At 43.1% G+C, this 23963-nt stretch overlaps 1 protein-coding gene across 3 annotated transcripts in view; it reads right to left on the minus strand.

Moving 5' to 3' along the window:
- Window positions 1-23963, minus strand: part of fgf13a (fibroblast growth factor 13a) — a 489639-nt gene that overhangs the window by 271269 nt on the left and 194407 nt on the right. For 2 of the 3 annotated variants that reach the window (XM_073057751.1, XM_073057753.1), the window contains exon 3: window positions 3122-3289. The exons of the other annotated variant lie outside the window; for it this stretch is intronic. In XM_073057751.1, coding sequence (XP_072913852.1) covers window positions 3122-3289 — 168 coding nt within the window. The remainder of the gene's footprint in view (window positions 1-3121; window positions 3290-23963) is intronic. 3 annotated transcript variants of the gene reach the window in all.

Here is a 23963-nt window from a genome sequence, read left to right on the forward strand (position 1 = left end):
ATTACAGCCTTTGTACACCACGGTTCCTGTACACTACCATAACTTCCCTGTCTCTTTGGAACGTACCTATGCAGAACTCCACACAAATATCCCCTGAACGTTTGCCACATTTCTTCTGTACTTTTCCCTGAGAACATCTGTTCCCAATTTAAGCTTCCAATTACCTGCCTGATAGCCTCATAACTCCCCTTACTCCAATTAAATGCTTTTCTAACTTGTCTGTTCCTATCTCTCTCCAATACTATTGTAAAGGAGATAGAATTATGATCACTATGTCCAAAATGCTCTCCCAATGAGAGATCTGACACCTGACCAGGTTCATTTCCCAATACCAAATCAAGTACAGCCTCTCCTCTTGTAGGCTTATCTATATATTGTGTCAAGAAACCTTCCTGAACACACCTAACAAACTCCACCGCATCTAAACCCCTTACTCTAGGGAGATGGCAATCTATATTTGGGAAATTAAAATCTCCCATCACGACAACTCTGTTATTATTACACCTTTCCAGGATCTGTTTCCCTATCTGCTCCTCGATATCCCTGTTACTATTGGGCGGTCTATAAAAAGCACACAGTAAAGTTATTGACCCCTTCCTGTTCCTAACCTCCACCCACAGAGACTCCATAGACAATCCCTCCATGACGTCCACCTTTTCTGCAGCTGTGACACTATCTCTGATCAATTGTGCCAAGCCCCCACCTCTTTTGCCTCCCTCCCTGTCCTTTCTGAAACATCTAAAACCCAGCACATTCCTATCCCTGAGCCATCCAAGTCTCTGTAATGGCCACCACATCATAGCTCCAAGTATTGATCCATGCTCTAAGCTCATCCACTTTGTTCACAATACTCCTTGCGTTAAAATAGACACATCTCAAACTGTCTGTTTGTCTGTTTTTTATTTATTTGTATTCACTGTGAATGCTCCTAAGAAAATGAGTTTCAGGGTTGTATGTGGTGACATTTATGTACTTGGAACTTTGAAAAGACAACCCTGATGGTTTCAAAGTTGAAAGGAAGGTGAAAGAGGGAGGATTCCTGTGTGAATGGAAACAGCTTGCAGGAGCACAGGGAATAGGTGGACTTGGCCAGTAATAAAACACTGCATTCTCCAATGGCATCCGAATACAGTGCAAAGTTCAGGTATACACTCAGCGGTAACTCTGTCAGCTACCTCCTACCTAACAAAATGGCCAGTGAGTGCACACTCATGGTCTTCTGCTCCTGTAGTCCATCCACTTCAAGGGTTGACGTGTTGTGTGTTCAGAGATGCTCTCCCGCACACCGCTGCTGTGACTTGGTTACTTGAGTCACTGTCACCTTCCAGTCAGCTCGAACCAGTCTGACCATTCCCCTCTGACCTCTCTCATTAACAAGGCTTTTTTGCCCATAAATCTGCCATTAACTGGATATTTTTTGTTTTTCGCACCATTCTCTGTCAACTCTAGAGAAAGTTGTGTGTGAAAATCCCAGGAGATCACCAGTTTCTGAGATACTCAAACCACCCCATCTGACTCCAACAATCATGCCACGGTCCAAGGCACTTAGATCACATTTCTTCTCCATTCCATTCTGATGTTTAGTCTGAACAACAAATGAACCTCTTGACCAGGTCTGCATGTGTTTATGCATTGAGTTGCTGCCACATGATTGGCTGATAGGATATCTGCATTAACGAATAGGTATACAGATGTACCTCATGACGTGGCCATGGAGTGTATAGTATTATTGGGAAATTCATGTGCGAAAAGATGAGCAGGTTGTATTCAAGTCTGAAAGGAAGGTGAAGGAAGGAGGATTCTGACTGAATAGGAACAGCTTGTAGGATCACAGGGAACAGGCAGAATTGCCAGTAATAAAATGCAGTAACACAAAAAATTCTGCAGGAACTCAGCAGCTCAGGCAGCATCTCTAAAAATGAATAAAGAGTCTATGTTTTGGGCTGAGATCCTTCATCAGGACTGGAAAGAAAGGGGGAAGATGCCAGAATATAAAGGTGGTGGGAAGGGAAGGAGGACAAGTTAAAAGGTGACAGGTGGAGCCAGATGGGTGGGTGAGGGTATGAAGTAAAAACTGGGAGCTGATAGGTGGAAAAGGAAAAAGGCCAGACCAGAAGGAAGAGAATGGACCATTGGAGAACGAGAAAGATGAGGGGCAACAGGGGAGGTGATAGGCAGGTGAAGAGAAGAGGTTAGAGGCCCGAGTGGGTAATGGTTAGAAGAGGGGAAAGGGATGGGGAAAATACAGTATGTTCCAATGGAATCTGAATACAGTGCCAAGCACAGGTAAATCTCATTCCATTTCCTTATATGCAGCAGGTGAAAAGAGAACTTGTAGAGCCGTGATCCATGTCTCTCTTTACAGAGAGCATGTGTGCTGTTGAATTACAAGTCTTTGCATCACCACACACACAGCACACTGCTTGAGTTATTTTTAGCCTAGCCCCGAGTGCTTCAATGCCCTCACTGTAATCCTTTGTTTAAAAATAAAAACGGGGGAAGTAAAACATTCATCTGAGGGAAGAATGCATGTCTTGGTGCTTCAGGCACAGTACTTGGCTGCATTATAAACTGTGAAGAAAACTGCAGTGACTTAACACAGTGCTATAGACTCGAAACGTACAACACACATCTGCATGCAATACGCTCCTTTACAATTCGAATTCACGTGCATTGCATACAGTTCCCATATTAATTCTGCTTCTCTGCCAATGGAGTACAAAGTGCATGGAGTCTGGGTGAGCAAGTGCGCAGAAGCATTTCTCAATGGCCATAGCGTCACTCCCTTAGCCAAGAGGCACATTCTGGGGCCGAGTGGTCTTTAACAGCAAGCAACTTTCATAACAGCCAAGTGACATAGAATGAGTCACAATGAAAAAAACATTCCTTCTCCCTCCCTGTTTCCAAAGCATTGGATCCAAAAAACATTTCTCACATGCGATTCTGGCAAAGCATTGGGCCCAGGGTAGGCAAGCAATCCGCAGGTGAGGTGTTCACAACGACTCTGGTCGGAATGCAGGGTCCGCGCCGTTATCACAGCCTCCCACCCCCTCCGGAACATGGCACAGCAGAGGGACACGGACAAAGACAGACAAAACAGCTGATTGTGCGGTAGACAAACCTTCCAGGTCTGTGTTTTCGTTGTGGATGACTTGCTTCAGAGGGCAGCAGAAGATTTCGTGACATTTAGCACGAAACGGAGACTCTTTTTTCTTAACATCGGCGGATTGGATAGAGTCTCGATGCAACACATAGTAATCCTGTGTGTCAGGGACAGCATCATCTCGAACTGTGGTTTTCATACAACAAAATGAACTAGGATTAGCAGGTATTCAGCCAGACTTCCCCATCCCATCTCCCCTGAACTCTTGTTAAAACATTTAGACCAGTCCCCTCGCAAAAAATCCAGAACAACACACACAAAATACTGGAACAACTGTGCATGTAGGCAGCATCTATGGCAAGGAATAAACAATTGATATTTCAAGCTGAGATCCTTCATCAAAACTCCTGAAGAAGGGCCTTGGCCCAAGACATCAACTATTTATCCATTTCCATAGCTGCTGTCTGACCTGCTGGGTTCCTCCAGTGGTTTGTGTGTGTTGCTCTGGATTTCCTGCATCTGCAGAAATTCTTGTGTTTAAAAGAAATACAGTTCTTTATACATTTTTAAGAGTGGAATAGCAATAAATTCCATGTTGGTAAAACCATGGATTCCAAAGTCAATTACTCAGAATTAAATCTCTTCATGTTAAATGTAAACTCTTGCTGTGACTATACCATGCAACCCAAAAGATTTTACAAGAAAACGATTTAGACCATCACATCTGCTGTCCCTTTAACGTCAAAGAGTCTCCACAACAGGTGGTTCCAATCCGGACTCTACATACCCCTGAGTTTACAGCAGGGGTCCATGGTATGAAAAAGATTGGGAACCCCTGCTCTACAACATGGTAAGGAGGTCTGATGCCTCAGGTGCTTCTGGAGGTTTAGATTCGTACTTGTGCAACGTGTAAAATGCAATGCAAATTGTGTTCCCAGATCACCCCTACCCACTGCCTTCACCACTCAGAAGGACAAGGGCAGCAGGTGCAAGGAAACACTACCATTCACGGGTTCCCCTGCGTCGTACAATATATCACCTCCCTTCATTGTTACTGGATCCAAACTCCCTCCCCGACTGTAGGAAGACCTTCACCAGAAGGACATAATGGTTCAAGAATGCAACACACTCCCACCTTCTATTCAAAATTTACGATTGTTTAATGTCAGTTCCAGTACATAAATGTAAAGGAGAACAATATAATTGTTTTTCCAGATCCAAGGCAGCACAACAAAAACACACTAAGCTAAAGAACATCTTAATTATAATAAAAAAGCACAATAAATATAAGATAGCTTACGGTATATACATAGATTGATTGTATGTCCATAAAGTGACTCTAGACACAAGAGTGCCAGTACTCAAGGTGACTTACAGCACATGGTAAAGAAGTGGTGCTTGGGAGTGGGGAGGGGTGGGTTAGCGGGTAGAGGTGTTGACAAATTTAACAAATTGCATGACACGTGCTGGTGATAATAAACCTGATTCTGATTCTGACCAGCCTTACTACTCGGGGAAAGTAACTGTTTTTGAGTTTGATGGTCCTGGTGTGGATGCTGCATCACCTCCTCGCAGATGGGTGTGGGACAGACAATCCATGAGCAGGGTGCGTGGGATGTATCCTTCATTCTCAAGGGTAGTCAGGAATGAGTAATTGTCCTAACAACGGCCTTGCCATATCCCAAAAATAGAAAAGACGATTGTGGAAACTGAAGGCTGAGATTGGAGTGAGAGAATCAGAGGACAAGAGGATTGGGCCATTTCACTAGTACTAAGACCTGGCATTGTTGGTGATCTTATAGGGTGGTGCTGAGTTGGTGGCATGGTAGCATAACACTTTACAGCACCAGTGATCAGGGTTCAATATCCGCTGCTGTCCGTAAGGAGTTTGAATGTTTTCCACGTGACCGTGTGGGTTTCCTCCGGGTGCTCCAGTTTCCTTCCACAGTCCAAAGACGTATGGGGCAGGGTTAGTGAGCAGGTGGTGTGTTACACAGGGACCAGAAGGATGGTAGCACTTGTGGGCTGCCCTCGGACTGTATTGGCCATTGACACGAACGATGTATTTCACTGCATGTTTCACTCAATGTACACCTGGTAAATGAAGCTAATCTGTGTTGAGAGGTTAAATGCTAACAGGAGGGAGAGATCCCTCAGCTACAGATGAAGCCTTCTGCACCATGTCCTCAACTCTGAGAGGTGTGTGTGAGGTGGAGAGCGAGTTCTCCAGCAGAAAGTGTTAAATTAGGGGAACAGATTGCACCGATTACAGTGGTATTTTCTTGAGTTTAGGAAGAGTGATTTGTGATTCTCAGAAGGTACAGGCCCCAAAGAACATGGTCTTTTGGGGCTGTATTTCCATTCCTTTGGCTCGCTGATTTTCAAATGTAAAACGTTCAGAATTTGGTTCTTTCTCATTACACTCAACTTTGATGGGTTCATGAACCACACTGCATTATCACCCCACTGTCCTAACAATCAGCCAATTCAACGCTATTTCATCATCTACATATATGATCCTCGAGCTAACTTGCATATCGCGAAGGAAAATGTACCTAAAATTAGTGTCAATCACTGACCACCTTCTGCACAAAAACTATTCATTTTGTCTGCCACCCAAGAACCAAAGTTGAAGTCAATATAAATTTACTATCACAGGACGTACAGCACATGTCACCATATACAACCCTGAAATTCATTTCCTGTTCACAGGAAAATAAAAAAATACAGAAGCAGTCATGAAGACATAAATTTATGAACTTATGAGACAAAGGCTGACAAACAATCAATGTGCAAATAGATAAATAATTAATACTGAGACCATCCAGTCATGTAGTTTGAACACAATTACTTTTGCTTAATGAAGATGCATTTTACTAAACAGCAATGAGACTAATTTCAGTCTCATGACAAGGCCACATTTCCGCTGGTTAACAGCTGGATATCTTGTTATCAATTTCTATCTACATGAAACCTGTGGAGAAGAGGCACTGTTAAAGCCATCAGAAAATAATAGAGTCATGCAGGGATTTAGGAATATGTTGAACAGGGTGCCCCCACCCAAATTCCTCCTCACCTACTTTCACCTACAATCTTCTAGCCTGCATTCCTTCCCCTCCCCACAACCCCTTATTCTGGCTTCTGCCCCACCTCTCCACTTATGCTGAAGGGTCTTTGCCTGAAACGTCGACTGTTTACTCTTTCTCATAGCTGCTGCCTGACCTGCTGTGTTCCTCCAGCATTTTGTGTGTGTTACTCTCGATGTCCAGCATTTGCAGAATCTCTCGTGTCAGTGACATCAGGGACTCTGTCCACCATTGTATATAGATGTCAGAGGCATCACTAATTTTACCTGCCGCGGGAGATTTCTGCAATCATTTTGGTAGGGGTGCTCTACTCCCTATACCCAAGACTATATGTCTAGGTACAGCTCAAATGCCATCTGATGATATAACCATTATTGGTAAAATTTCAGAGGGGGATGAGAGGGCATACAGGAGCAAGATATACCAGCTTGTTGAGTGGTGTTGCAGCAACAACCTTGCACTCAGTGTCAGTAAGATGAAAGAGCTGATTGTGGACTGCAGGAAGGGTAAAGGTGTGGCAACACATATCAATCCTGAAAGAGGGATCAGAAGTGGAGAGAGTGAGCAATGTCAAGTTCCTGAGTGTCAAGATCTCTGAGGACCTAACCTGGTCAGAACATATCGATGCAGTTATAAAGAAGGCAACACAGTGGTTATACTTCATTAGGAGTTTGAAGATATTTGGTATGTCAACAAAAACACTCAAAAGCTTGTATAGATGTACCATGGAGAGCATTCTGACGGGCTGCATCACTGTCTGATATGGGGGGCTGGGTGGGGTTACTACTGCACAGGACTGAAAGAAGCTACAGAAAGTTGCAAAATTAGTCAGCTCCATCTTGGGTACTAGCCTCTGTAGTATCCAAGACATCATCAAAGAGTGGTGCCTCAGAAAGGCAACGTCCATTATTAAGGACTCCCATCACCCAGGACATGCTCTCTTCTCATTGTTACCATCAGGAAAGAGGTACAGAAGTCTGAAGGCACACACTCAGCAATTCAGGAACAGCTTCTTCCCCTCTGCAATCCGATTCCTAAATGGACATTGAACCCATGAACACTAACTCACTTTTTTAAAATATAAATTATTTCTGTTTTTGCACTATTTCTAATCTATTTAATATACGTTATATGTACTTACTGTATTTACTTATTGAGTGTATGTCCATAAAGTGACACGAAGCACTGGAGTGTCTGTACATAAGGTGATTGACAGGCAAGTGGTGGTCAGGGGTGTGGAGGGGAGGGTTAGTGGGTGGAGGTGTTGATCAGCCTTACCACTTGGGGGAAGTAACTCTTTTTGAGTCTGTTCCCATGATGCTGTTAGGAAGGAATTCCAGGATTTAGACCCAGCAACAGTGAAAGACTGGTGATATATTTCAAAGTCAGAATGATATGTGACTTATAGAAGTAGATATAGGCCAAGAGAAATGAAAATTTAAAAAAAATCAAATACTAAGCAGTCCAGGTAGCACCTGTGGAGACAGAATCAGTTAACATTTCAGGTAGATGACTTTACTTCAGAACTGGTTCTATAGACATGGCAACAATCTCAGAATCAGAAGCAAGTTTAAAATCACTGGCATTTGTTGTGAAATATGTTGTTTTGTAGCAGCAGTACATTACAAAACATAATAAATATAAAAATTACAAAAATCTGTGTATAAAATAAAATCTTACAGAACAACTCCGAAATATTAACTGACTTCAAACAGAAAACATTGTAAACACTCAACAGGTCAGGCAGCATCTATGGGAAGAGAAACAACAGACTGCACTTGGAGTATTGTGAGAAGTTTTGGGCTCCTTATCTGAGACATTGGAGAGGGTTCAGAGGAGGTTCAAGAGAGTGATTCTGAGAATGAAAGGGTTAACGTATGAGGAGTGTTTGATGGCTCTGGGCCTGTATTCGCTGGATTTTAGAAGAATGAGGGGGTGTCTCATTGAAATCTATCAAACATTGAAAGGCCTACACAGGGTTGATGTGAAGAGGATATTTCCTATCCAGGACTAGAGGGCACATCCTCAGTATACAAGTTTATCCCACTAGAACAGATATGAGGAGGAATTTCTTTAGCCAGAGGGTAGTGAATCTATGGAATTAATTGCAACAAGCAACTGTGAAAGGTCAAGTCAATGGGTATTTTTAATATGGAGGTAGATAGGTTCTTGATCAGTCAGGATGTCAAAGGTTATCAAAGTTCACCCACAGAATTGTGGATCTGTGGAATGCTCTGCCTCAGAAGGCAGTGGAGGCCAATTCTCTGGATACTTTCAAGAAAGAGTTAAATAGAGCTCTTAAAGATAGTGGAGTCAAGGGATATGGGGAGAAGGCAGGAACGGGGTACTGATTGTGGTTGATCAGCCATGACCACAGTGAATGGCAGTGCTGGCTCAAAGGGCCAAATGGCCCACTACTGCATCTATTGTCTATTGTTATGGAGAGAAGGCAGGAGAACGGGGTTGAGAGGGGTAATAAATCAGCCATGATAGAATGGTGAAGCAGACTCGATGGGTCGAATAGCCTAGTTATGGTCCAATGTCTTATCGTTTACATTTCATCGCCTCTTTGCACAGGTGCTGCCTGATATGTTGAAGGTTCCCAGCATTTTCTGTTCTAATTTCAGGTTTGATCATCTGCAGATTCTGCTTTTGAATTGAATCACACTGAGATGCCTTCTGCAGTTGACAGTATGGATAAGATGGGCTGAAAGGCTGGTTTCTATGTTGTACAATTCAATGACTCGATGACAGATGCCACTGATTTTCAAGAAAGTAAAACAGGCTCAAATTAGTAACCAGAAGATCTGAAACAATCGAAGGAACAGCAGGGCACAAACTCCATCTGGTATGTCCCACCAATTCAGAGGGCTGAGCTCGATCACTGTTCTCAGTTCTATTTTCAGCCTGCTCCCTCAGAACCCTCAATCCTCCTAAGATCCCAAAGCCGACCTTCGTTAAGAAAAATAAAAATTCAATATATCTTTCACATCAAAAGCGAAACATCGAAACATACAGTGAAAGGCATTGTTTGCATCAGTGACCAGCACAGTCTGAGGACTGTTGGGCAGACGCAGCTGCCAACATGGCATGACCACAATCTATTAACCCTAACCTGTCTGCATTTGGAATTTGGGAGGAAACTGGAGCACCTGGACGGAACCCAGATGGTCATGCGGAGAACATACAGCAGCTAGTAATCAACCGCGAATGGTGATCGCTGGCACTGTAATACTGATACTTTTCACAACCTGCCAAAAATAATTATAATTTATTCTCAAAAATACTCAGAGGTGGGGAATTCTGAAGATTCACAAACCTCTCGAAGAAGAAACTTTTCCATATAGAAGTTGAAACACATAACCCTGCATGAGAACTGCTTGCTGTCCACAGGGTGGGATCTGACCACAGCAATCATGGCAAAACTTCCTCGTTCTTGCACTTTTTCCCCATTGAAGTTATGACTGATGTTTCACTTGCCTTCTGAAGTATAGTGGTTTCCAGCTAACTGAGCATCAGTTAATTCGGGCAGCTACTTATTTGGGACAACTCTTAAAGAACAAAAACTAATTGAGAAAATAGCAGGAAATCCCTTAATTTATTTGGTACACTATGCCACTTAATTGCAACAGGAGACTGTGGCCAAACCATTTCTAACTACAGTAGAGTCAGTCATGTGCACTTGTGTGGCCTTTACAGACTACAATATACTTAGACTGAACTAGTCTCTAAAGGCCACGCTGTTTTAAATAGCATCAGGAGCAGGTTTTTGTGTTCAAATGCAGTGGTTTTTGTCACTGATAGTTGGCACGTAATAAACAGTAAGACAATTCTGAACTAATTTGCCCATTGTGGTTTCAAGCTTTCAGGCTTGGAGATGTCAGATACGGCCAGGAGCAAAAATAAAATTATTTCACTACTTCAACAAGTTAGGAACGGTGAAGAATTTGGAGGTATTGACAAACATCTTGAATATTACAATGAAAATGAAAAGTTGGAGGATGGAATTGTTGAAAGCATTGTATGAAATCAGTCGATTGTCTGTGCTGATGGTTCATTTACAGTCAATCAAAAGAACACAGCTGTGTACATGAATGAATTCCCCTGTTGATAACTATTAAGAACTAGTACACAGTTTTATAGTACCGTAGTAGGATTGGTATTGTTCTAATTTGTTTTGTACATAACTTGTTTATTAGTTAAAAAGTAATTTGTCTTTTTATATCTTTTTAACTATTTCCACCTAATTGGGGCAAAATATACTGGTGTTGATGTATCCCAATTAACCAAAACCCACTGAACTTGCAATGCTTCTCTGTGTTCTTGGTGTGAGGAGTTCCAGTTCACTCGAAACACACAGCGAGCAGCCTCAAACCAATTAAACGTTATTCTGTTTCTCTACTCTTCTCCCCAAAGTGAGTTCTCTCACATCTCTCCTCATCCAACTCCACCAGCCCTTCGTTTATCTACGGAGACTCAAGCAACTGCAGATACTGGAATCTGGAGCTAAAAATTAACAAATCCCTGGAGGGTAAAGCAGTTCAGCCTGACAACAAACTTCTAGGGATGTACTCTTGAAAGTATCCTGACTAGTTAATCATAGCCTGGTGTGGCAATTTGAAAAAGCTTAGGAATGCAAGAAATCACAGAAATTAGTGGACTTTGCCCGATACATCACAGGTATATCCCTACCCACCCTCCGTTGTACCTACAAAAGGTGCTGATTCAAGAAGGCAATATCCATTAAAGATCCGACCACCTGGGCCACGTTACCTTCTCGCAGCTACTGTTGGGCAGGAGGAACAGAAGTCCCACACCAGCAGCTTCAGGAACAGTTAATTCCCTTCAACCACCCTGTTCTTGAACCAACTGGCAAAACCTAAATCACTATGATTTAGCAACACTGTGACCACGTTGATCACTTTGCACTAAAATGGACAGATTTTGCTCGAATTGTCCTCTCTTGTAATAATGGTATATCATTTAAATTTATGTATTTTCTTTGTGAATGCTGATTACCTGACACTCTGTGTCTGTGACACTGCTGTAGCTACATTTTTCATTGCACCTCTGCACACATGGACTTGTGCAGATAACACTTTGACTTTGACGTGTGAGTTAGTCAGCATCTGTGGAGGCAAATGCACAGTGTTTTGTACTATCTATTTCAATCCACAGATGCTGTTGTGACCTGCTGAGACCCTCCAGCATTCTACTTCTCCTGTGTAATAATTACATTGAATGACCTCTTTGTTAAGTATCTCCTGTGGCCACTGAGTACGTTTGTGGTCTTCAGCTGCTGTAGTCCACCCACTTCAAGGTCTGATGTGTTGTACATTCAGAGATGCTCTTCTGCACACCACTGTTGTAAAACATGTTTATTTGAGTTACTGTCACCTTTCTATTAGCTTGAACCGTGTCTGGCCATTCTCCTTTGGCCTCTCTCATTAAACAAGAGATGTTTGCCCACAGAGCTGCTGCTCACTGGATTTTTTTTTTGTTTTTCGCAACATTCTCTGTAAACTCTAGAGACTGTTGTGCATGAAAATCCCAGGAGATCAACAATTACTGACATACTCAAACCACCCCATCTGGCACCTACAATCATTACAAGGTCAAAATCACATAGATCACATTTCTTCCCCATTTTGATGTTTGGTCTGAACAACAACTGAACTGCTTGAGCATGTCTGCAGGCTTTTATGCATCAAGTTGCCACCACATGATTGACTGATTAGATATTTGCATTTATGACCAAATAAAGCGATCTCAGAGTATTTTCTGTGCATGACCTGGAATGGAATGATGCCTTTTTGTTTTCCAGTTGCTAATCAGTCAATTTTTACACCACCTGTAGTTGTAAAATTCTCCCACATTCCAAAGATGTACGGGTTAGTTGTTTAATTGGTCATTGTAAGTTGTCCTGCGAATAGGCTTGGGGTAAGTTGGTAGTTTACTGGATAATGCTGCGCATTGGGCCAGAAAAGCCTGTTCTGCACTGTATCTGTCAACCAATCAATACATAAATGAAAGATATATTGTAGAAAATAGACAACAGAAAGGGACTACATGTTAACTAAATATGTCTGTTTAATAATGGGCTGGAAGGAAATGATCCAGGAACATTGGTTAGAAACCTACATGTGGCTGCTTGTGACTTAGCAGCTTAATAATTTATGAATCCCATGATATTAAATAGTTATCATTTGGAAGTGAATATCCTGAACAGTTATGATTTATGCTTTCAATTAAGTCAGTAGAACCACACTTCTAAAGTACTCCACGGACAGTTCATGGCTTTCGGATGGGAGGAACTGAATATAAATATGAAAAAACTCATTCTATCCTTGAATTCCAATCTCAAACAAGTTCAAAAGTTCAAAGTAAATTTATTATCAAAGAACATAAATGTTACCATAAACAACTCAGAGATTCATTTTGTCGCAGGCATTCACAGTAAATAGAAAGAAACACAATAGAATCAATGAAAAACCACACAAAAAAATGGACAAACAACCAATGTGCAAAAGACATCAAACTGTGAGAGTACAAAAGGAAAAAATTGAGAACATGAGATGAAGAGTCCTTGTAAGTGAGTTTGTAGATTGTGGGAACAGTTCAGTGATGAGGTGAATGAATCTCAGACTTCAAGTTTAGAGAGACATTCTTGTGAAAGTTCAGGAAAGTCTCCGTACAGCAAAATGTAACATAAATAAAATGTAACATAAATAAAATGTAACATAAATAAAATGTAACATAAAACACACTTTTAGAAGTAATTGAGCATCCAGGAGAAATAACAGTTCCAATCTCTCTAATTATCTTTGCCACCACTTTCACACAGTGAAATATATAAGCTATCTTACGTATTTATATTTATTCTGTTTTTTTATTATTGTGTTCTTTATCTTTTGTGTTTTTGTGTTGCATCAGATCTGGTGTAACAATTATTTTGTTCTCCTTTGCACTTGTATGCTGGAAATGACATTAAACAATTTGGAATCACGTGGGCAGTGTGCGGGCACCCTTGTCTCACGCGGGCAGTGTGCGGGCACCCTTGTCTCACGCGGGCAGTGTGCGGGCACCCTTGTCTCACGTGGGCAGTGTGTGCACGCCCTTGAGCTGTGCATAGTCACACAGTTGTGTGTGTAGAGAGAATAGAGAGAATAGAGCAGCGAGCTAAGCACCGTTTCTTGAGGTGCGCTAGTGGCGATTGTCATCGAGGAGGGTATGTTATTTCTGATTCGCACAGACTGTGGTCTCCCAGTGAGATGACAAGGATCCAGTTGCAGAGGGAGGTACAGAGACCCAGGTTTCGGACCTTTTTTGATTAGAACTGAGGGTACTAATGAACACTGAGCTGTTGTCAATAAACAGCAGCCTAGCACAAGTATTACTCTTGTCCTGGTGATCCAAGGGTGAGTGGAGATCCAGTGAGGATGCATCTGCTGTCGACCTATTATAGGGATGGACAAATTGCAGCTTGTCCAGGTCCTTGCTGAGACAGGAGTTGATTCTAGCCATGACCAACCTCTCAAAGCATTTCATCACAGAAGATGTGAGTGCAACTGGGGCAGTCATTGAGGCAGCTCACCCTGCTCTGCTCACGGGCACTGGTACCATCGTCACCCTTTAGAGGCAGGTGGAACCCTCTTACTGCAGCAGTGAGATTTTGAACACTCCTGCCAGTTGCTTGCAGAGCCCCACCACAGACACCATCTGATACCAGCTTCTGAGACAGAGATCACAGGGTCACCGGATGCTGCAGGGATTTGCAATAATGTAGTTTTATTTTTACTTTCAAAGCATGCATAAAAGATGTTGTGCTCAGTCTAGGAGTGAAGCATCTGCAGCGATTCACGATGTTAGGTTTCACATTGTAGGAAGTAATGGTTTGCAAACCTTGCCAGAGCTGACGTGCATCTAATTCCATCTCCAACCTCAAGCAGAAATATTTTTCCCTCTTAAGCTAGCCTTCCCTTGGTCGTATCAGGACCTCTGGTACATTTCTGGATCACCAGTCTTAAATGCCACAGATCTAGTCCCCAGTGTACTACCAATCCCCTGGTCCATTGATGGCTTTTGATTTGGGTTTGCCCAGAATGCTTTCAAAGGCACTCACTCATCCACACAGGTTTTGAAGAAGTCAGTAACAATTGTGTCATATTCATTCAGACTCAAAGATGAATTCCTGAATATTGTCCGGTCCACTGACTCAAAATAGTCCTTTAAACGCTCCTCTGCCTCCCTCAACCACACCTTCTTGGTCCTCAGCAGTCTTCAGTCTCGGCCAATATGTAGGGAGTAGAAGTACAGCAGGGTGATCGGTCTTTCCAAGATGTGGGTGTGGGATGGCAGGGTAAACATACTTGACAGTGTTCAAGTGTACGGGCTCCTCTGGTAGTTGTTCAGAGACATCTTCAAGCTGAAATCCTCGACAACGTAAGGGAACACATCAGAGTGTGTGGCTTCATGCCTGCTGATTACTGAGCTTATTCCCTCCAGTGCAACTTGACAACGCCTCGGTGGAGTGTTCACCACTATCAGGATAATGGAGGAAAACTCCCTCACCAGATAAAAAGGATGACATTTAACACTAGATGTTCCACGTCAAGTGAGCAGGACTGAGACAGAACCGCCAGGACTATGCACTATGATAAATTAATTATATAGACCACCTCCTTCCACCTTTTCAAAACTGATCTGTTCTGCTTTTATGGTGAATGATGAAGCCATTGATCTTCAGCACTACATCTGAAATGGCTGGGGATTGTCATGTTTCCGATTGTGGACATTGTAGATACACTGAGAAAGCATCAGGTTTGATTTGCTTGCTGATTTCTTTCCAGTGAAGTGCAGACATATTTGATGCCACTGACTCATATAACCATATAACAATTACAGCATGGAAACAGGCCATCTCGGCCCTTCTAGTCCATGCCAAACGCTTACTCTTACTTAGTCCCACCGACCTGCACTCAGCCCATAACCCTCCATTCCTTTCCTGTCCATATACCTATCCAATTTTTTTTTAAATGACAAAATCAAACCTGCCTCTACCACTTCTACTGGAAGCTCATTCCACACAGCTACCACTCTCTGAGTAAAGAAGTTCCCCCTCGTGTTACCCCTAAACTTTTGGCCCTTAACTCTCGACATGTCCTCTTGTTTGAATCTCACCTACTCTCAATGGAAAAAGCCTATCCACGTCAACTCTATCTATCCCCCTCATAATTTTAAATACCTCTATCAAGTCCCCCCTCAACCTTCTACGCTCCAAAGAATAAAGACCTAACTTGTTCAACCTTTCCCTGTAACTTAGGTGCTGAAACCCAGGTAACATTCTAGTAAATCTTCTCTGTACTCTCTCTATTTTGTTGACATCTTTCCCATAATTTGGTGACCAGAACTGTACACAATACTCCAAATTCAGCCTTACCAATGCCTTGTACAATTTTAACATTACATCCCAACTCCTAAACTCAATGCTCTGATTTATAAAGGCCAGCATACCAAAAGCTTTCTTCACCACCTTTAGGGAACTATGCACCAAGGAACCACGACACCCTTCTTCAGATTTCTGAATGGACAATGAACACTACCTCACTATTTCTTGGCTCTTTTTGCATTAATTTAATTTTTACACACAGTGTATCTTATAGTAATTTATATTTTTAGAATGTATTGCACTGTACTGCTGATAAAACTGATTCGACCAGCGAGGGTGCCGGTGGTTTTTTGTCCTCAACCATCTGCTCCCACTGAGTCCACCAGTCTCAGCCAGGCAATCGGATGCAATCTCCTCTCTTCCTGTTTCTGCACTTTGAGGCCCCATCCTTGACCTCCCTGATTAGTACATCCACTCTACCATCAGAAACATCACCCAAAAATACCATCTGTTCTGTTTGCACATCTACACGGACCACAGCCAGCTCGACTGCACCATATGGAGATGTCAGGGGTAAGTTTTTTTTACGCAGAGAGTGGTGAGTGCATGGAATGGGCTGCCAATGATGGCGGTGGAGGCAGATACAATATGGTCTTTTAAGAGACTCATTGAGCTTAGAAAAATAGAAGACTATGGGTAACCCTAGGTAATTTCTAAAGTAAGGACATGTTCGGCACAGCTTTGTGGGCAGAATGGCCTGTATTGTGCTGTAGGTTTTCTATGTTTCTATGGAGAGAGTGCGCAGGAAATTTACAAGGATGTTGCTGGGACTTGAACACCGAATTTTACAAAGCATGGCAGGGTCTTCGTCCCACCCTGTAACTTGTTCCAAGATCAATCTAACCCTTCACAAGTAAATCTGCAGATGCTCTAAATCCAAAGCATCACACACAAGATGTTGGAGGAACTCAGGAAATCAGGCTGCATCGATGGAAAAGAGTAAACAGTCAACATTTCGGGATAAGACCCTTCATCAGGAGTCCTGAAGAAGGGTCTCAGCCCAAAACTTCGACTGTACTCTTTTCCATAGATGCTGCCTGACCTGCTTAGTTCCTCCAACATCTTGTGTGTGATGCTCAGGTTTATTCTCACTGGCATATGTCATGAAATTTGTTGTTATGTAGCAATGGTACATTGCAAAATATAATAAAAACTGTAAATTACAGCAAGTATATTTATATTTTAAAATTTTAAATTAAATAGGTAGTGAAGTAGTGATCATGGGTTCAATGTCCATTCTAAGAGTTTATTAAATGTCCTTAATGTATGTGCCTCTTGTACTACCCCTGCCAGGGCATCCCACACACCTACCACTCTGTGTAAAATATGACTTCTGACATCCCTCCTATACTTTCCTCCAGTCACCTGAAAATTATGTTACCGTGTGTTAGTCACTTCTGCCCTGGGAAAATGTCTCTGGCTGTTCACTTGATCTGTTCACTTGTCCATCTCTATGAAGTCACCTCTCACCCTCCTGAATTATGCAGAGAGGTTGAGCAGGTTATCATTGGAGTACAAGAGAATAAGGGGTGACCTTATAGAGGTGTACAAAGTCAGGAGAGGCATGGGACGGGGTGAATGTGCACGATCTTGATTGGGAAATCAAGAACTAGAGACATGAGTTTATGAAGAGAGGGGAAAGATTTACTGTTTTTTTTTAGCTTTTATTTTTAGAGATACAGATTGGAACAGGCCTCCTGGCCAACCAAGCTGGGTCGCCCAGCAACCCCTAATTAAACCCTGGCCTAATCACAACACAATTTACAATGACTAATTAACCTGCTAACCAGTATGTCTTTGTTCTGTGGGAGGACACTGGGGCACTCAGAGGAAGCCGAAATGCACAATCTTTCTAACAGAGGACGCTGGAATTGAACTTTGAACTCTGACGCTCAGAGCTAATATAGAGTCGCGCTAACCGCTACGGTATCATGATGCCTAACTTGAGGTGTAACATTTTCACTCAGAGAGTGTTCAGTATGTGGACTGAGGTGCTGGAGGAGGTGGTTGAGGCAGGTACATTAATAGGAATGGTTTAGAGCAGGGGTTCCCAACTTTGGACTCCTACCATTATCTTAGAGGTTCATGGACCCCAGGTTGGGAAGCCCTGAGACTTGGTTGCAGGAGGAGCAGGACTGGCAGCTCAGTGTTCCAGGGTTCTGTTGTTATAGACGTTATAGAGTGGGAAGGATTAAAGGAGGGGTGGGGGGCATTACTAGTCATGGAAAATGTCACGGCAGTGCTCAGACAGTAGAGACTGGAATGCTCATCAATCGAGGCTTTATGGGTGGAAATGAGGCACAAGAAAAGGATGGCCACATTAATGGGATTATATTGGAGTCCACTCAACAGACCCCGGGATTTAGAGGAGCACACTTGAAGGAAGATCTCAGATTGTTACAAGGAATACAAGGCTGTGATAGTAGGTGATTTTAATGGGACTTACTGTAAAAGGACTGGATGGAAAAGAGTTTGTATATGTGTTCAGGAAAGGTTCATTAATTAGTAAATAGAAGTCCCAATGAGAGACAGTACGATACCACATCTCCTATTGGGGAATGAGACAGGGAAGTGACAGAAGTTTGTGTAGGGGAACACTTTGATCATAATGCCGTTACTTTCAAGGTAATTATGAAGAAGGATAGGTCTGGTTCTCAGCTTGAAATTCTAAATTGGAGAGAGGCCAATGTTGATGGTATCAGAAAAGATCTGGCAAGTGTAGATTGGGACAGGTTGTTTTCTGGCAAAGGTACTTGGTAAGTGGGAGGCTTTCAAAAATGAATTTTTGAGAGTACAGAGTTCATATATCCCTGCCACAATAAAAGGTTAGGACAGCAGGTTTAGGGAAACATGATTTTCAGGAGATATTGAGTCCCTGGTTTAGAAAAAGGAAGTGTATCACATGTATAGGCTGGTAGGAACTAATGAGGTAATTGAGTATAAAAAATGTAAAAGAATACTTAAGAAGGAAATCAAGATGGCTAAAAGAGGGTATGAGATTGCACAAACAGATAAAGTAAAGGGGAATCCTAAGGAATTCTACAGATATGTTATGAGCAAAAGAATTGCAAGAGACAAAATTAGCTCCACGTGTGGAGCCAAAGGGATGGGGGAGATCTTAAACGGTTTTTTTGTATCTGTATTTACTCAGGAGATGGACGCAGAGTCTATAAATGCGAGACAAACCAGCACTCTGTTATGGACCCCATGCAGATTACAGAGGAGGCAGTGTTTGCTGTTCAAATCAGGGTGGATAAATCACCAGGGCCTGACAAGGTGTTTCCTCGGACCCTGTGGAAGCAAGTGCAGAAATTGCAGGGGACCTAGCAAAGATATCTAAAATGTCTTTAGCTACAGCTGAAACGGTGGAGGACAGTTAATGTTGTTCCTTTGTTTAAGAAAGGCTCTGAGAATAAACCAGAAAATTATAGGCTGGTGAGCCTGACATTAGTTGTGGGTAAGTTAGTGGAAAGTATTCTAGGGGACTTTAAAAAGCAGAAAGTTTTTTTTTCATGGGAGGCTTTGATTGGGGTACTGCACAGACGTAGTAGAAGCATTCCTGTGCAAGTCTGCAGAGGAGTTTTAAAAACCCAGTCTTCATAAACGAGGGGTACCATTTCACAGAATGGTCATCATCAGAGTGGTCTGGATCAGAGTGGGAAGGCTTTGGTGAGAACAGGCAGAGGCAAGGTAAGTAGGCAAGTTCGTTCCTTATTTCTTATTTAACTTGAGAGGATAAGCATCAATTTGGATAAGTCTCTGGGACCGGACGAGATGTACCCCAGGCTACTGTGAGAGGTGAGGGAGGAGATTGCTGAGCCTCTGGCAATGATCTTTCCATTGTCAATGGGGATAGGAGAGGATCCAGATGATTGGGTTGCAGATGTTGTTCCCTTATTCAAGAAAAGGAGTAGAGATAGCCCAGGAAATTATAGACCAGTGAGTCTTACTTCAGTGGTTGGTAAGTTGATTGAAAACATCCTGAGAGGCAGAATTTATAAACATTTGGAGAGGCATAATATGATTAGGAATAGTCAGCATGGCTTTGTTAAAGGCAGGTCGTGCCTCAGCAGCCTGACTGAATTTTGTGAGGATGTGACTAAACATATTGATGAAGGAAGAGCAGTAGATGTAGTGTATATGGATTTCAGCAAGGCATTTGATAAGATACCCCATGCAAGGCTTATTGAGAAAGTAAGGAGGCATGGGATCCAAGGGGACCTTGCTTTGTGGATCCAGAACTGGCTTGCCCACAGAAGGCAAAGAGTGGTTGTAGTCGGGTCATATTCTGCATGGAGGTCGGTCACCAGTGGAGTGCCTCAGGGATCTGTTCTGGGACCCCTTCTCTACGTGATTTTTATAAATGAGCTGAATGTCTTCTTCGGTTGTCCATCGGAAACCGATGTCGATGTCCACTCTTTTAACGGTTGGGAGTGTTGTGGATAGTGTGGAGGGCTATTAGAGATTACAGCAGGACATCGGTAGCATGTAAACCTGGGCTGTGAAGTGGCAGATGGAGTTCAACCCAGATAAGTGTGAAGTGGTTCATTTTGGTAGGTCAAATATGATGGCAGAACATAGTATTAATGGTAAGACTCTTGGCATTGTGGAGGATCAGAGGAATCTTGGGATCCAAGTCCATAGGACACTCAAAGCTGCTGCGCAGGTTGGCTCTGTGTTTAAGAAGGTGTACGGTGTATTGGCCTTCATCAATTGTGGGACTGAGTTTAAGAGCTGAGAGGTAATGTTACAGCTATATAGGACACTGGTCAGACCCCACTTGGAGTACTGTGCTCAATTCTGGTCACCTCACTACAGGAAGGATGTGGAAACCATAGAAAGGATGCAGAGAAGATTTACAAGGATGTTGCCTGGATTGGGGAGCATGCCTTATGACAATAGGTTGAGTGAACTCGGCCTTTTCTCCTTGGAGAGACGGAGGATGAGAGGTGACCTGATAGAGGTGTAGAATATGATGAGAGGCATTGATTGTGTTGCTAGTCAGAGGCTTTTTCCCAGGGCTGAAATGTCTAGCATGAGAGGGCACAGTTTTAAGGTGCTTGGAAGTAGGTACAGAGGAGATTTCAGGGGTAAGTTTTTTACGCAGAGAAAAGTGAGAGGCGGAAACGATAGGATCTTTTAAGAGACTCCTGGATGTCCACATGGAGCTTAGAAAAATAGAGCGCTTATAGGTAAGCCTAGTAATTTCTAAGGTAGGGACGTGTTCCGCACAACTTTGTGGGTCGAGGGCCCTGTATGGTGCTGTAGGTTTTCCATGTGTCTATGTAATATGGGATGTGTCTACAGAGCTAGTGTTCTGTTCTGGGTGTCAGATGTGGGATTTCCGGGAGACTACCAGCCTCCCTGATGGCCACATCTGCAGAAGGTGCATGAAAATTCAGCTTATCAGAGACCATGTTTGGAAACTGGAGCTGCAGCTCGATGACCTTCGGCTTATTACGAAAAGTGAAGCAGTGATAGACAGGAGCTGCAGAAAAGTACTCACCCCAAGGCTACAGGAGACAGATAAATGGGTGACTGTCAGGAGAGGAAAGGGAGAATATCAGATAGTGGAGAGCACCCCTGTGGCCATCCCCTTCAACAATAGGTACTCTATTTTGCATACTGTTGGGGGATTGGGGGAAGAGATGATCTAACTGGGGGAAGCAACACTGGCCATCCCTCTGGCACTGAGTTTAGTCCTGTGGCTCTGAAGGAAAGAGAACTGAAGAGGATGCAAGCAGTAAAAGCGGAGTCTATAGTTAGGGGAGGGATGGGTGATTCTGTGGACAAGAAAAAGAAACATGGAAGTAGTTTGCCTCCCAGGTTCCCGGGTCTGTGTTATTTCTGAACGCATCAACAATATCTTGAAAAGGGAGGGTGAGCAGCCCAGAGGTCGTGGTACATATTGATGCCGATAACGTAAGTAGTAAAAGGGAGGAGGTCCTGAAAACAGACTACAGGGAGTCGGGAAGGAAGCTGAGAGGCAGGACCCCAAGGGTAGTAATCTCAGGATTGCTGCCTGTGTCATGCAACAGTGAGGATAGGAATGGAGTGAGGTGGCAGAGAAATGTGAGGCTCAATAACCATAGGAGGCAGTGATCATACTATTGCAATTTGAAAAGGAGAAGCATAACTCATGTGTATCATTATTACAAAGGAATAAAAGGAATTACAGAGGCATGAGAGAGGAGCTTGCCCAGGTGGATTGGAGGAGGATACTGGCAGGGATGACGGCAGAACAGAGATGGCTGAAGTTTCTGGGAATAGTTCACAAGATGCAGGATAGATATGTCCCACAGAAAAACTAGATCTCAAATGGCAGGATAGGTAACTGTGGCTGACAAGGGAAGCGAAGGACTGCATAAAACCCAAAGAAAGGGCATATAAGGTAGCAAAAGTGAGTGGGAAGTTGGATATTTGGGAAAATTTTAAAATCCAACAAAAGGCAACTAAAAATGTTGCAAGAAGAGAAAAGATGAAATATGAGGGTAGACTGGACAATAATAAAAAGCAGGATACTGGAAGTTTTTCAGTTATATAGAAGTGTAATAGGGAGGTGAGAGTTGATATTGGACCACTTGAAAATGATGCTGGTGAGGAAGTAATTGGGGGGGGGGGGGGTCAAAGAAATGGCACATAAACTCAATGGGTACTTTGCATCAGTCTTCACTGTGTGTGCCAGAGGCTTATTTGTGTCAGGGAGCAGGAGTGTGTGCCATTGCTATTACAAAGGAAAAAGTGCTGCGCAAACTCAAAGATCTTCAAGTGGATAAGTTACCTGGACCAGACAGATTACATTCCAGAGTCCTGAGAGAGGTTGCTGAAGAGATAACGGATGCATTGGTCATGATCTTTCAAGAATCACTTGATTCTGGCATGGTCCCAGAAGACTGGAAAATTGCAAATGTCACTCCACTCTTTAAGAAGGGAGGAAAACAAAAGAAAGGAGATTATAGGCCAGTTAGCCTAACCTCAGTGGTAGGGAATATGTTGGGGTCTATTATCAAGGATGAGGCTTCAGGGTACCTGGAGACTAACGATAAAACAAGTCAAAGTCAGCATGGTTCCTGTAATGAAAATATTGCCTGACAAATTTATTAGAGTTCTTTGAGGAAATAGCAGCAGGATGGAAGAAGGAGAGGCAGTAGATGTCATTTACTTTGATTTTCAGAAGGGTGTCACACATGAGGCTGCTTAACAAGATAAGATCCTATGGTGTTACAGGAAAGATACTGGCATGGATAGAGGAATGGCTGACAGGTAGGAGGCAGTGAGTGGGAATAAAAGGGGCCTTTTCTGGTTGGCTGCCAGTGACTAGTAGTGTTCCTCAGGGACCAGTATTGGGGCCACTACTTTTCACATTGTTTGTCAATGAATTAGATAATGGAATTGATGGCTTTGTCGCAAAGTTTGAGGATGATATGAAGATTGGTGGAGGGGTAGGTAGTGCTGAGTAAGGTAATTTTTTTCTTTTCAGGGTGTGGGGGGTTCTTTTGAAGACCCTGACCTGGAGTTACACTCTGACTTTGGTTCTTTGTGGGAATGGGACCCGCTCTCAGGGCCTCATGACCAGCCGCTTTCTGATATCCCAAGGACGCGGCCTGGAAAACGAGCGTGGCTTCAGGATTCTGGGATTTTGTGTCTCTGGGGATGTGTTGATTCTAGGCAGCTGCCTCTGAAGCATTGCAGGAGAACACGAACATCAGAGGCAGCGTAACTGCCGGGGTTGTGTGCCAAGATTGCTGCACCTTTTCGGTGCCAACAATCCGGGTGCAGAGCTCGGAAAAAGTGACGCAACAGACTTTTAACATTGTAAATCAGCGAGTTGTTTGTTATGCCTCCCCTTTCGCTGTGAAATGGGAATACCTCTCTTTTTCACTTATTAGGGAGAGAGAGAGAGCCTGTGGGATGTCGAATTATCGGGTGAATGAGTAGTCCTTGGAGAACTGCAAGTCTGTGTCTTTAATGATGCTTTGCTGCGCGCCCGAGTGCTCAGTGGAGGGTACTGATGCTTTTTTGCTGGTGGGGGTGGGGGGGGGTCATTACTTTGCTGCTGCTTGTGCATGGGAGGGGGGGAGTACGTGGGTGCTTTGGGGTTCTAAACTTTTAACTGTCATTCATTCTTTGGAGCACTCCTCTGTTTTCATGCATATCTATGAAGAAAAAGATTTGCAGCAACATACACAAAATGCTGGTGGAACGCAGCAGGCCAGGCAGCATCTATAGGAAGAAGCACTGTCGATGTTTCAGGCCGAGACCCTCCGTCAGGACTAACTGAAAGGAAAGATAGTAAGAGATTTGAAAGTAGGAGGGGGAGCAGGAA

This window comes from Hemitrygon akajei, chromosome 10 (assembly GCF_048418815.1).
Source record: "Hemitrygon akajei chromosome 10, sHemAka1.3, whole genome shotgun sequence".
NCBI classification, from domain to species: Eukaryota; Metazoa; Chordata; class Chondrichthyes; order Myliobatiformes; family Dasyatidae; genus Hemitrygon; species Hemitrygon akajei.